Source organism: Pecten maximus, chromosome 19 (genome assembly GCF_902652985.1).
Source record: "Pecten maximus chromosome 19, xPecMax1.1, whole genome shotgun sequence".
NCBI lineage: Eukaryota > Metazoa > Mollusca > Bivalvia > Pectinida > Pectinidae > Pecten > Pecten maximus.
Genome location: NC_047033.1, coordinates 23,296,770 through 23,312,107, shown reverse-complemented (window position 1 = coordinate 23,312,107; position 15,338 = coordinate 23,296,770). Strand labels below are relative to the sequence as shown.

At 36.5% G+C, this 15,338-nt stretch overlaps 2 protein-coding genes across 2 annotated transcripts in view; both read right to left on the bottom strand.

Moving 5' to 3' along the window:
- The window catches only part of LOC117317907 (nicotinamide N-methyltransferase-like), a 40,124-nt gene extending 27,608 nt beyond the window's left edge, over positions 1-12,516 (bottom strand). The window contains exon 1 of the mRNA XM_033872875.1: positions 12,422-12,516. The gene's annotated coding sequence lies outside the window, so the exon portion shown is untranslated. The remainder of the gene's footprint in view (positions 1-12,421) is intronic.
- Positions 7,196-12,316, bottom strand: LOC117317906 (oxalate--CoA ligase-like). Its single transcript, XM_033872874.1, has 2 exons — positions 12,226-12,316; positions 7,196-9,003 (listed from the first exon to the last, which is right to left on the bottom strand). The coding sequence occupies exons 1-2, from the start codon at positions 12,286-12,288 to the stop codon at positions 7,297-7,299; spliced, it is 1,770 nt and encodes a 589-aa protein (XP_033728765.1). The 5' UTR covers positions 12,289-12,316; the 3' UTR covers positions 7,196-7,296.
- Positions 12,517-15,338: the final 2,822 nt, after the last annotated feature.

Sequence of the window (15,338 nt, the reverse complement as noted above, 5' to 3'; positions counted from 1 at the left end):
TCAGGCCCTTTACACTATATACACTGGTGTCATTCCCTTTACACTATATATACTGGTATATGGCCTTTACACTATATATACTGATGTCATTCCCTTTACACTATATATACTGGTGTCATGCCCTTTATACTATATATACTGATGTCATTCCCTTTACACTATATATACTGGTGTCATTCCCTTTACACTATATATACTGATGTATGGCCTTTACACTATATATACTGATGTCAGGCCCTTTACACTATATATACTGGTATATGGCCTTTACACTATATATACTGATGTCATTCCCTTTACACTATATATACTGGTGTCATGCCCTTTATACTATATATACTGATGTCATTCCCTTTACACTATATATACTGGTGTCATTCCCTTTACACTATATATACTGATGTATGGCCTTTACACTATATATACTGGTGTCAGGCCCTTTACACTATATATACTGGTGTCATTCCCTTTACACTATATATACTGATGTATGGCCTTTACACTATATATACTGGTGTATGGCCTTTACATTATATATACTGATGTCATTCCCTTTACACTATATATACTGGTGTCATTCCCTTTACACTATATATACTGGTGTCATGCCCTTTATACTATATATACTGATGTATGGTCTTTACACTATATATACTGGTGTCATTCCCTTTACACTATATATACTGGTGTCATTCCCTTTACACTATATATACTGGTATATGGCCTTTACACTATATATACTGATGTCATTCCCTTTACACTATATATACTGATGTCATTCCCTTTACACTATATATACTGATGTCATTCCCTTTACACTATATATACTGATGTCATTCCCTTTACACTATATATACTGGTGTCATTCCCTTTACACTATATATACTGATGTCATTCCCTTTACACTATATATACTGATGTCAGGCCCTTTACACTATATATACTGATGTCATTCCCTTTACACTATATATACTGGTGTCATTCCCTTTACACTATATATACTGATGTCATTCCCTTTACACTATATATACTGGTGTCATTCCCTTTACACTATATATACTGGTATATGGCCTTTACACTATATATACTGGTGTCATTCCCTTAACACTATATATACTGATGTATGGCCTTTACACTATATATACTGGTGTCATTCCCTTTACACTATATATACTGGTGTCATTCCCTTTACACTATATATACTGGTGTCATTCCCTTTACACTATATATACTGGTGTCATTTCCTTTATACTATATATACTGATGTCATTCCCTTTATACTATATATACTGGTGTCATTCCCTTTATACTATATATACTGATGTCATTCCCTTTACACTATATATACTGGTGTCATTCCCTTTACACTATATATACTGGTGTCATTCCCTTTACACTATATATACTGGTGTCATTCCCTTTACACTATATATACTGGTGTCATTCCCTTTACACTATATATACTGGTGTCATTCCCTTTATACTATATATACTGATGTCATTCCCTTTACACTATATATACTGGTGTCATTCCCTTTACACTATATATACTGGTGTCATTTCCTTTATACTATATATACTGGTGTCATTCTCTTTACACTATATATACTGATGTCATTCCCTTTACACTATATATACTGGTATATGGCCTTTACACTATATATACTGATGTCATTCCCTTTACACTATATATACTGGTATATGGCCTTTATACTATATATACTGATGTATGGCCTTTACACTATATATACTGATGTCATTCCCTTTACACTATATATACTGGTGTCATTCCCTTTACACTAGATATACTGGTATATGGCCTTTACACTATATATACTGGTATATGGCCTTTACACTATATATACTGATGTCATTCCCTTTACACTATATATACTGGTGTCATTCCCTTTACACTATATATACTGGTGTCATTCCCTTTACACTATATATACTGGTGTCATGCCCTTTATACTAGATATACTGATGTATGGCCTTTACACTATATATACTGGTGTCATTCCCTTTACACTATATATACTGGTGTCATTCCCTTTACACTATATATACTGGTATATGGCCTTTACACTATATATACTGATGTCATTCCCTTTACACTATATATACTGATGTCATTCCCTTTACACTATATATACTGATGTCATTCCCTTTACACTATATATACTGATGTCATTCCCTTTACACTATATATACTGGTGTCATTCCCTTTACACTATATATACTGATGTCATTCCCTTTACACTATATATACTGGTGTCATGCCCTTTACACTATATATACTGGTGTATGGCCTTTACACTATATATACTGGTGTCATTCCCTTTACACTATATATACTGATGTCATTCCCTTTACACTATATATACTGGTGTCATTCCCTTTACACTATATATACTGGTGTCATTCCCTTTACACTATATATACTGGTGTCATTCCCTTTACACTATATATACTGGTGTCATTCCCTTTACACTATATATACTGATGTCATTCCCTTTACACTATATATACTGGTGTCATTCCCTTTACACTATATACACTGGTGTCATTCCCTTTACACTATATACACTGGTGTCATTCCCTTTACACTATATATACTGATGTCATTCCCTTTACACTATATATACTGGTGTCATTCCCTTTACACTATATATACTGGTGTCATTCCCTTTACACTATATATACTGATGTCAGGCCCTTTACACTATATATACTGATGTCATTCCCTTATACTATATATACTGGTGTCATTCCCTTTACACTATATATATTGATGTCATTCCCTTTACACTATATATACTGATGTCATTCCCTTTACACTATATATACTGGTGTCATTCCCTTTACACTATATATACTGGTGTCATTCCCTTTACACTATATATACTGATGTCATGCCCTTTACACTATATATACTGATGTCATTCCCTTTACACTATATATACTGATGTCATTCCCTTTACACTATATATACTGATGTCATTCCCTTTACACTATATATACTGATGTCATTCCCTTTACACTATATATACTGGTGTCATTCCCTTTACACTATATATACTGGTGTCATTCCCTTTACACTATATATACTGGTGTCATTCCCTTTACACTATATATACTGATGTCATTCCCTTTACACTATATATACTGGTGTCATTCCCTTTACACTATATATACTGGTGTCATTCCCTTTACACTATATATACTGGTGTCATTCCCTTTACACTATATATACTGGTGTCATTCCCTTTACACTATATATACTGGTGTCATTCCCTTTACACTATATATACTGATGTCATTCCCTTTACACTATATATACTGATGTCATGCCCTTTACACTATATATACTGGTGTCATGCCCTTTACACTATATATACTGATGTCATTCCCTTTACACTATATATACTGATGTCATTCCCTTTACACTATATATACTGGTGTCATTCCCTTTACACTATATATACTGGTGTCATTCCCTTTACACTATATATACTGGTGTCATTCCTTTACACTATATATACTGGTGTCATTCCCTTTACACTATATATACTGATGTCATTCCCTTTACACTATATATACTGGTGTCATTCCCTTTACACTATATACACTGGTGTCATTCCCTTTACACTATATACACTGGTGTCATTCCCTTTACACTATATATACTGATGTCATTCCCTTTACACTATATATACTGGTGTCATACCCTTTACACTATATATACTGGTGTCATTCCCTTTACACTATATATACTGATGTCAGGCCCTTTACACTATATATACTGATGTCATTCCCTTATACTATATATACTGGTGTCATTCCCTTTACACTATATATATTGATGTCATTCCCTTTACACTATATATATACTGATGTCATTCCCTTTACACTATATATACTGGTGTCATTCCCTTTACACTATATATACTGGTGTCATTCCCTTTACACTATATATACTGATGTCATGCCCTTTACACTATATATACTGATGTCATTCCCTTTACACTATATATACTGATGGCATTCCCTTTACACTATATATACTGATGTCATTCCCTTTACACTATATATACTGATGGCATTCCCTTTATACTATTTATACTGATGTCAGGCCCTTTACACTATATATACTGGTGTCATTCCCTTTACACTATATATACTGGTGTCATTCCCTTTACACTATATATACTGATGGCATTCCCTTTATACTATATATACTGATGTCAGGCCCTTTACACTATATATACTGGTGTCATTCCCTTTACACTATATATACTGGTGTCATGCCCTTTACACTATATATACTGATGTCAGGCCCTTTACACTATATATACTGATGTCATTCCCTTTACACTATATATACTGGTGTCATGCCCTTTACACTATATATACTGATGTCAGGCCCTTTACACTATATATACTGATGTCATGCCCTTTACACTATATATACTGATGTCAGGCCCTTTACACTATATATATACTGATGTCATTCTCTTTACACTATATATATACTGATGTCATTCCCTTTACACTATATATATACTGGTGTCATGCCCTTTACACTATATATACTGATGTCAGGCCCTTTACACTATATATACTGATGTCAGGCCCTTTACACTATATATACTGATGTCATTCCCTTTACACTATATATACTGATGTCATTCCCTTTACACTATATATACTGATGTCATTCCCTTTACACTATATATACTGGTGTCATGCCCTTTACACTATATATACTGATGTCAGGCCCTTTACACTATATATATACTGATGTCATTCTCTTTACACTATATATATACTGATGTCATTCCCTTTACACTATATATATACTGGTGTCATGCCCTTTACACTATATATACTGATGTCAGGCCCTTTACACTATATATATACTGATGTCATTCTCTTTACACTATATATATACTGATGTCATTCCCTTTACACTATATATATACTGATGTCATTCCCTTTACACTATATATATACTGGTGTCATGCCCTTTACACTATATATACTGATGTCAGGCCCTTTACACTATATATACTGATGTCAGGCCCTTTACACTATATATACTGATGTCATTCCCTTTACACTATATATACTGATGTCAGGCCCTTTACACTATATATACTGATGTCAGGCCCTTTACACTATATATACTGATGTCATTCCCTTTACACTATATATACTGGTGTCATTCCCTTTACACTATATATACTGATGTCAGGCCCTTTACACTATATATACTGATGTCAGGCCCTTTACACTATATATACTGATGTCATTCCCTTTACACTATATATACTGATGTCATTCCCTTTACACTATATATACTGATGTCAGGCCCTTTACACTATATATACTGATGTCAGGCCCTTTACACTATATATACTGATGTCATTCCCTTTACACTATATATACTGGTGTCATTCCCTTTACACTATATATACTGATGTCAGGCCCTTTACACTATATATACTGATGTCAGGCCCTTTACACTATATATACTGATGTCATTCCCTTTACACTATATATACTGATGTCATTCCCTTTACACTATATATACTGATGTCAGGCCCTTTACACTATATATACTGATGTCAGGCCCTTTACACTATATATACTGATGTCATTCCCTTTACACTATATATACTGGTGTCATTCCCTTTACACTATATATACTGATGTCATTCCCTTTACACTATATATACTGATGTCAGGCCCTTTACACTATATATACTGATGTCAGGCCCTTTACACTATATATACTGATGTCAGGCCCTTTACACTATATATACTGATGTCAGGCCCTTTACACTATATATACTGATGTCATTCCCTTTACACTATATATACTGATGTCAGGCCCTTTACACTATATATACTGATGTCAGGCCCTTTACACTATATATACTGATGTCATTCCCTTTACACTATATATACTGGTGTCATTCCCTTTACACTATATATACTGATGTCAGGCCCTTTACACTATATATACTGATGTCAGGCCCTTTACACTATATATACTGATGTCAGGCCCTTTACACTATATATACTGATGTCAGGCCCTTTACACTATATATACTGATGTCAGGCCCTTTACACTATATATACTGATGTCAGGCCCTTTACACTATATATACTGATGTCAGGCCCTTTACACTATATATACTGATGTCATTCCCTTTACACTATATATACTGATGTCATTCCCTTTACACTATATATACTGATGTCAGGCCCTTTACACTATATATACTGATGTCAGGCCCTTTACACTATATATACTGATGTCATTCCCTTTACACTATATATACTGGTGTCATTCCCTTTACACTATATATACTGATGTCAGGCCCTTTACACTATATATACTGATGTCATTCCCTTTACACTATATATACTGATGTCATCCCCTTTACACTATATATACTGGTGTCATTCCCTTTACACTATATATACTGATGTCATGCCCTTTACACTATATATACTGATGTCAGGCCCTTTACACTATATATACTGATGTCATTCCCTTTACACTATATATACTGATGTCATTTCCTTTACACTATATATACTGGTGTCATTCCCTTTACACTATATATACTGGTGTCATTCCCTTTACACTATATATACTGGTGTCATTCCCTTTATACTATATATACTGGTGTCATTCCCTTTACACTATATATACTGATGTCATTCCCTTTACATTATATATACTGATGTCATTCCCTTTATACTATATATACTGATGTCAGGCCCTTTACACTATATATACTGATGTCATTCCCTTTACATTATATATACTGATGTCATTCCCTTTACATTATATATACTGATGTCAGGCCCTTTACACTATATATACTGATGTCAGGCCCTTTATACTATATATACTGATGTCATTCCCGTTACATTATATATACTGATGTCATTCCCTTTACACTATATATACTGATGTCAGGCCCTTTATACTATATATACTGGTGTCATTCCCTTTACACTATATATACTGATGTCATTCCCTTTACATTATATATACTGGTGTCATTCCCTTTACATTATATATACTGGATTCGTGCCTTTCACACTATGATAATGTTTTTCTCTCTTTCTCTTTTCACTGATGTACCCTATTGTGTGTAATGTTGACACCAAATCAGGGTTAATGTAAATAAGAGTTCGAATACATTATTTATTATTATGTAAATAAGAAGATCCCTTACAAACATACCGTGTTATGTGCACACGTTGCCGTTAGTTTTATCAATTAATCTGTGAATTATCAACGGAGTGTTCGGTCAGCCCTAACTTGATGGAAGCGTCAAGCCGTATCGCTTTCTTGTCTGTTTTTCCGGCTCCTAATTTTGGAAATGCTTCAAACTTCAAGAAGTATGTCGGCATTTCACCAAGACTGTCGATAGTGTTCTCCTTGAATAGATTCTGCTTGCAGTATTGTTGAACATCATCCGGAGTGAGCTCTCCTGACGATACAAAGCACACACAAACCTCTTCATACAGCCTTTCATCAGGTACAGGCACCACACAAACCTCTTTGATCATCTTCATCTGTTTCAGCAAGAACTCCAACATGCCAGGATATATTTTGCGCGTGCCCCTGGATATAACATCGATTTCTCTTCCCAATAGAATGAGATTTCCATCAGGTGACACCTTGCCGATATCTCCAGTTCTGAACCATCTGTCTTCTGTGAATGCCTCTTTTGTGAGTTGCGGGCTCCCGACATATGACCTCATGATTTGTTGAGAGCGTATCTGAATCTTGCCTATCGATCCTTTGTTGATGGGCAAACCTTGGAGGTCAACGACTCTAATCTCCATCCCTGTGGAAGGTTTACCAACGTCTCCCGCTTGCAGAGGTTCTTCATCGTCAAATGGGCCTTTCGAAGCAATACATGTAGCCTCAGTTGAGGCATATGTAATCATCATTTTGTGACAAAATTGACCTATCACTCCAGTGTAGTTGTCGTTTATCATTTGGCCTCCGGTATTGATATGTTGCAGCTTAAATCCGTCCTCTGTGACAGACTTTGGCAGCTCAAGTAAATCGTGGATTACAAAAGGCAACAGCAAAGCGTCCGTGCAACGTTCTTCTTTCAAAGTCCTCCAAACGAAGTCTGCATTTTTACTGTTTATTGCTACAGTTGAATCCATGAAGACCCTGCTTTGGCTTCGAAGAATTCCAAGTACAGGCGTTCCTCCAATCCAGGCGAATGGTCTCTCATTAAAGAGAATAACGTCATAGTCTACTGTAGGCGGGGTAAAGGAGAATGGATTACTTGCAAAGTCGAAATGAGAATGAAGGACCATCTTTGGTTTACCAGTGCTTCCGGATGTCGTGAAGATTATCGCATTGTCTTCTGGGTAAATATCTGGAAGATCCACTTCCTTTAGTTGTCGTGTTTGTATGTTTTGCAAAGTGTCCACAGCTTTGATCTGATGGGAGTCTGCCTCGCGAAGTGAGATAACTTGAATATTGTAAGCATCGCCTGCGCTACAATTTTCAAGCATAGTTTTGAAAGGAAGAAGAAACCCGCCATCTTTCCCGCAGTCTACTAAGATACATTTTGCACGCGTTTGTTGAAATAGCGCCTTGACATCTAGCGCCGTTTTCATGTTGATGACAACGTTCCAGACCACAGCTCCAGCTGCCAATATTCCGAGCGTTCCAATAACCATCTCCAGCGTATTTGGACCTGCCAGGGCCACGATATCCCCTTTCCTAATTCCTTGTGTCAATAGGTATTTCGCTAGTTGTTCAGCCTGCTGATACAGACTAGCATTTGTCAGACTCGATCTTGATCCGTCCAGTTCTCTAAAAATGAAAATCTCCTGGTTTGGACGTAAGCGAGCATTCTCTCTTGCTACCTTGGTAACTGTCGTGTAGTTGTAATGGTTGATAATCGAAGTATGGAGGTAACTGAGATCCGTCGGAGCATCCATTTCAATATTCTGTAAAGAGATGAACCGTAGACGTAAATGATATAATTCCTCGTCACATAATGTTACTATAAACACCATAGAAACTACATGTATGAGGGATGGTTGATATGTTGTGAGTCTTGTATTGAAGGAGATTGAAAGATTCTGTCATCTTCATGTCTGTCATTCACGATTGTGGCTTTAAATTAATTGAGCATCCGCCTTGGTACCTGATCTCGCTCAATCAGAACTATTTCCAAAAAAGCTATTTCAGGCACACTAACCCTAACCCTAATATGCAGTAGATCGTGAAAATGACGCGTTATATCGCGAAACTAGCACGTTATTACGTGAAACTAACGCGTTTTATTATATGCCTGTGATTTTTCCTCTTTCCTGATTGGCCAATTATAAATATTCTCACTTTGCTCAAATATTATATCAACCCCGAATCCGCGCCACAGGGTGATATAACCATCCAACAACTCGAGTTCGTACCGAAATATAGTATCAAGGGACTGTCCCACTATCTGTGACGTCAAAAATGTATTTTTACATGTACATGTAGGTACATGCATGTGCTCCCGGACAAGTTAAGTAGACTGAATTCGTAAATGTCGTTACATTTACATTTTGTCAAATTTTATGCAATAATAAATAACAAAGTTTAAAGTCATTGCTGATCTTGACTTACAAAAAATGTATTTATTGTAATTTTGAACTTTTCTCTGGTCGAGAACTAGTATCTATTCAATCCTATGACAGGTAATGAGAATCGTTCTGTAATAAGATGTTGCAGTTTTGTCATATAATAAAGTAGTTATCGACCTGTTTTCATGTGAATACGATGACCTTCGACCTCGGGAAATATAATTTTCTCGGATTGATAAATCATCATGCGAAACTTGCGGTGTAATTACGCGAAGCAGGTTATACAAGACGGTGAAATGGTTTCCGAGTATCATATACTGATTGTAAAGATGGAGGGCGAGAACGAAGATACCTCGTAAATAATATATCCGAGAACTTTTTCCCTTCTTGATATTCGTTTCAAATATCGTTTTTAAGTGTGGACTTGTTTAGAACAACTCTATCTACTATTGCTAAAAAAAACTCAAAATTTCAGCTTGTGATAGACCAAGCTCAAAATACAATCTCACTAAACTGTCAAGCCTTATGTCGATACTCTTCAAAAGTTACCGACACTTCTCGTATATACAAGATGTATATAGTTTCGCGATTTAACCAGTTAGTTTTGCGATATAATGCGTTGGTTTCTCGATATAAAACGCGAAATAAATATTGTTTTCTTCTACGAAAATTGTCCCAAACGGCTTTCGAACGTTTTAACCACAAGGTATCAAATGCTTCAGTTGGGAAGACCATGTTAACTTTGTGTTCACATAAAGATATTTCTTTTCGTAACAGACGTGTTGATTTTAATTGATATGTTATCCGTTTTACATTATTCGTCATTAAGTGATTTTTTTTATCAAATTAGGAGAGTTATAATGGTAAAATATAAATCATTTTACTCCAGAACATTTATGCAATCTTATCGATTTACAGTCCGATATCCACACCAGATCAAACCAAAACAAACTTATCAACATCCCAGAAGACGGTTCCAAATTTTACGTAATTAATTTTGGAGTTTTATGATACGTGTACTTGGGCTTCCTTAAATTACTTTGAATCACATGTATTTCGCCAGTGATTAATTTTTGCGTTCATGCGCGAGCAGAGTCATTTCCTGTACGATGGTGTGTATGAAATAACAACTGTGGGTGACAGCCATGTTGATTTCGTCATAAATTGACTACCCGTATCGATTTGTGTTTCTCGGCAAGCTGAAAAACGTGCTGGTCAGTACTGTCGCGGTTGTGTCCTTAGGCAATTAGGACACTATATCATAACTCCTCTGGATGGCAAAGGACGGGCCTCCCGTTTGTTGTGCAGTGAGGTATTTACCAGCTACTACAAGTACGTACTACAAGGAGATAAATCATCAAAATGACCCTGTCTGTTCACGGAGCCAGGGAAAAAGCAACATTTTAGTTGATTATATATGTATCATATCATATAATCAAACTAAATCTACTAGACGGATATTAAGCAGTTTTCCTGAGCGACAAAATAATAAGACAATTCTTACCATATCTAGTAACTCTTTTGGGCAATGTAAATATGTGAGGATGTGTCCAATTTCATTTTCCTTTTTCGAAATTCGCCCCCTCCCCCAGTTTGACTGACAACATAAATGTAACTTGACATATCATGTTTACAATAGATATGTTCGTGTAGGAAGTAAAATAAGGGATATTCCGCACATGTTTCTTGGGTGTACCTTTTAAGGAATCTTTCTTATGGTATTTAAACTAGTATCAACATCAAAATTTCTTTCTTGTTGTCAAATTTGACAAGCGAAGTTCGGAGGAATGTCACTGGCCGATGTAAAATATGGCTCATCAGGTATTCTGGACTGATCGAGGGGTCACTGGGTCATACATGAAGCTTGTATGTGAAGTAATACATTTATAGAGCAAAGCTAGGGTTTTTGTAACTTTGGAAAAGTAACTAACCCGCGTGAACGGAATAACATATACCACGAGTGACTTGCTTCAACCACAATAGAAAAAAAGTTATTTTAAGGATAAATTGACCTGTATATCACATGAGGAGTAAGGATAGGACTTAAAGTGATTACTGTGCATAACTGACAATTACAGAAACGTAGAAATATTTTCACTAAAGAATTGCGAACTACGAATAAAGATAATCTATTTATGTCATGGACGTTGAATAAGAGACACCTGCAGGTGTGGTATAAAAGTACACAAGTGTGTACACAGTTCACTTATTATGTTTCTAGAGATTGTTATTTCATTGATTATTTTCTGCCAATTTCATAATGTACACGACTGTGTCACACATTTTATCTAATATACACCGGGTGATACCTGAAGTTACGAATCCGACGGGGAGTATATACAAATCCGACGGGGAGTATTTACCCGAAGGGCGTAAGGACCTGGATTCGTAACTTCTGGTATCACCCGGTGATATAGGGTAACGTGTTATGGCGCAGCCAGGACCATGGTTGGCAGAAGTTCGTAAATCGATCTGGCTAAATCTTCCTAACGTAAATATATCATATATTATGAAAAGTTTAGGCGTACGATTTCCATAAGAACCCTAGTAGTATTTCTGTAATTTTGTTTAGAAATTGAAAATAAAAATCTAAACTTTTACCTCATAACTCTTGTAAAACCATACCGTATCACAATACGACCTATACTGTATACTCTGCTGCATAATTCGGGACCCAAATCCTTGAGGAACACATGACCGTTTTTACCAACTGATTTTAAACACTCCACTGGAAACAAGATTCTAAACAGTACTGATATGAAGCTGATATGGATATTATTGATAACGAAAATCTTACCTTTGCTGTTATAACTGGTGTTGAGATTACCAGGGTGTACCTATCGGCTGCTCGCTTCAATATACAGGTAGTGACATTATCATGTTACGACTGTGTGATGTCATTATCTATTGTATTGTATAATCTTTTCAGTGCATGTAGAGCGCAGTAACCGAGATACGTGTCCTTGACCTGGTAGGAATACCCATAAATATACCTTATAAACTAATACGACCACATACACTTCTGAAAAGGTATAACGCCGAATCAGCTGCTTACTGCACCGTGTACGTGCGTCAATCTGACACCAAATAGGCCTACTATACAAAGGCATTTTTAGCACAACATTATGACATTTTCAGTGAGTTAAAAGGCTTGTAAAGATATCTACTATTTACTAGTCTTACGCTCAACCGATCGAGCTAAAGAGAAGATCTCTCTAGCCGAGCGGTATATTGCGGCTAGTATTTACCAGGGTTACATTTGGATGACCCAAATATGGTAGAAACAAATACTCTTCGTAGAGGTAATGTTCTGAATTAAGGTGCTCTGCTAAAATTGTGAATTCTATTATCATGGGGTGTCGTGTTTCTCCCTTCGAAGGGATGACCATTACTATAGTTTATATAGGTAAATCACACTTTTGAGCATCACCTGTTAGATTCCTTTTGGAAATATAAATAAACCTCGACAACGAGTGTCTCCGAATGATTTTGCTTTAATAGATAATTAAAAGCTAAAGAACAAAGATAGAAACATCTTTAAAAGGGAAAAACTATTTCAAATGATGTTTCCTTTTTCGCAATATGAAAGGACCACACTTTAAACAAGAGACTCATGGGCCTTTACCATCATCAGAGTTCATATATATTTCAGTAAATTTAACCCATTTTGTCCCCGCTAACCAGCCGAGATTTTGTGTCCTTAGGTTAAATATGGCATAACAAATCCATTAAAATCCTTCTTCGTCTGTAAAAAAAATAAAGGATTTGGTTTGAAGCATCCTTGGGTGAATGGAAACCAATTTTGAACAATCGCTGGATCTGTCCCCAAGGGTCCTGATGGGCACATTTTCGGCCCCATCGGCTGTCAAGATATCCGCTTATACAATCCAAGAAACATATAGTGTATATAAATTGAAGGTCTGTTTTCACTGCATGTCGGGATCAGGGCCCAATATTTGCCTGCAGATTTCTACCAAGGGTAGAGGGAAAGGCCCAGGAAAGATGTCACATGGTTATCAATGTTGAGTAGTTTAATTATAACTGACAGTGCCAGTTAAAAAGCTGTCAATAGACTAGGGAATAACAGTTTGAAAGTTTCCTATGGTAACTGTATATATTCCAACCGTGGTATCTCAGGAGGTCCACACATGTTTTGCTTGGAAAACCCTGCCCTGCAGGTAGGGCGTAAGAATTGTACCTGCTGCCCCCATTGTATGATCGTAAGAGGCGACTAAATTTGGGATCTTATCTTTTCTCTTCTTTCTGAATAACTTTCTTCTTCCTAATGTCTCCCTTGACAATGCCTCACTTTTGGCCTTTAGTTGAGCGAACGCCCCTGTGAGGAAGGTTTTGGGTTCTGTCCCCTGGCTGAGACATACCAGATTCTTAAAAAATGATAGTTGCTACTCCTGCTTAGCGCTCAGCATATAGTAGGAGTGGAACGACTGGTTCGCCCGTTGTCAGAATAATGTGACTGGGTGGGGTGTGCTGCTGGGTGTCTTCGGCAGTATGCTTCAGTGAGGTAGCACTATAAATCGGCAAAAGTTCCGGCCTATCACAAGGAGACTTAACACGAACATACCGCAGCCTTCCAAAACACATATACGCACTCGCCACACGCATGCATGTCGCACGCACGGGAGGTCGTCCTTAAATGACTTTAGCTGTTAATAGGACGTTAAACAAAATAAACCAAACCAAACCAAAGCTTGGAAAACCAGTAAGTGTGTCTCTGTCTATAAAACATCCCAATACCCACCAGACCGGTTTTCATTTCATACACCTAGGCATTCATCATAGGCACTTGTATCCGGTCATTAACACCCAAAGTTAAAGTACATCTGTGTGTAGTAGATATTGTATTTTAACTTTGAGTGTTAATGACAAGTGTCTATGGCCAATATAAAATGCTGCATAACAACACATGACCTGGGCAGACATTTGAAAACACTTGCCTCTCAACTACATGATTAGAACTGAAAATGCAAAAGGTTGTGTCCGCAGCCCGTAGATCGAGGCGTTTGGAAAGGGCGATAACATCCCAGGTAGATTCTAGATAATACGAAAGGATATCATAGTAAAACACGGGCTTAGTGACTGTGTGTTGTCGATTTTGTTAATTTGAAAACGGGATATTTTTCTGGTGGAGATAATTCGAATCAGTATTCTGGAATGTTCATGTTTAACACACAAGTACATGACTACGCTGTACTCCAACTGACCCAGACATATATTACTACATACTTATATTTTTTCGAATGCTGGTCTTTATATTTGATTACATATATATTAGTGTGATGACTTGATCTTGTCATGCATACATATTAAAGTGATCTCACAAAATGTATACTTGTTTTCGAACACAGGTCATTAAATTGGCTTTAAATGTATTAATATATGTTTATTTCGTTCATTGTTTTTCATATTGTATTATTTACTGATTATTACCCCAGCACTATCATCTCCAGTTTGTAGGATGTGACAAATGTCCAGAAATCGGGGGAAATGATCACATAGATACATTTGCCTTCCTCTTACACTGATACAGTGACAACAGATGTGGGCTGGTCCCAGGCTTATAAACCGACTGCTGTTCATATGCGTTACTAAGCAAAACAACTAAAATGTCTGCACTTCCTTAGATACAATGACACTAGATTTGGACCGGTCCCAGGCGGCTGTCGCTCACCAAAATGTCGCACTTGTCAGATACA

Excerpts from the sequence above, each read along its gene's own strand:
- LOC117317906 (XM_033872874.1), bottom strand. The coding sequence starts at position 12,288 with ATGCAGCAGAGTATACAGTATAGGTCGTATTGTGATACGGTATGGTTT. Across the intron at positions 9,004-12,225 it reads GGTTTTACAAGAGTTATGAG|AATATTGAAATGGATGCTCC; the intron begins GTAAAAGTTTAG and ends ATCTCTTTACAG.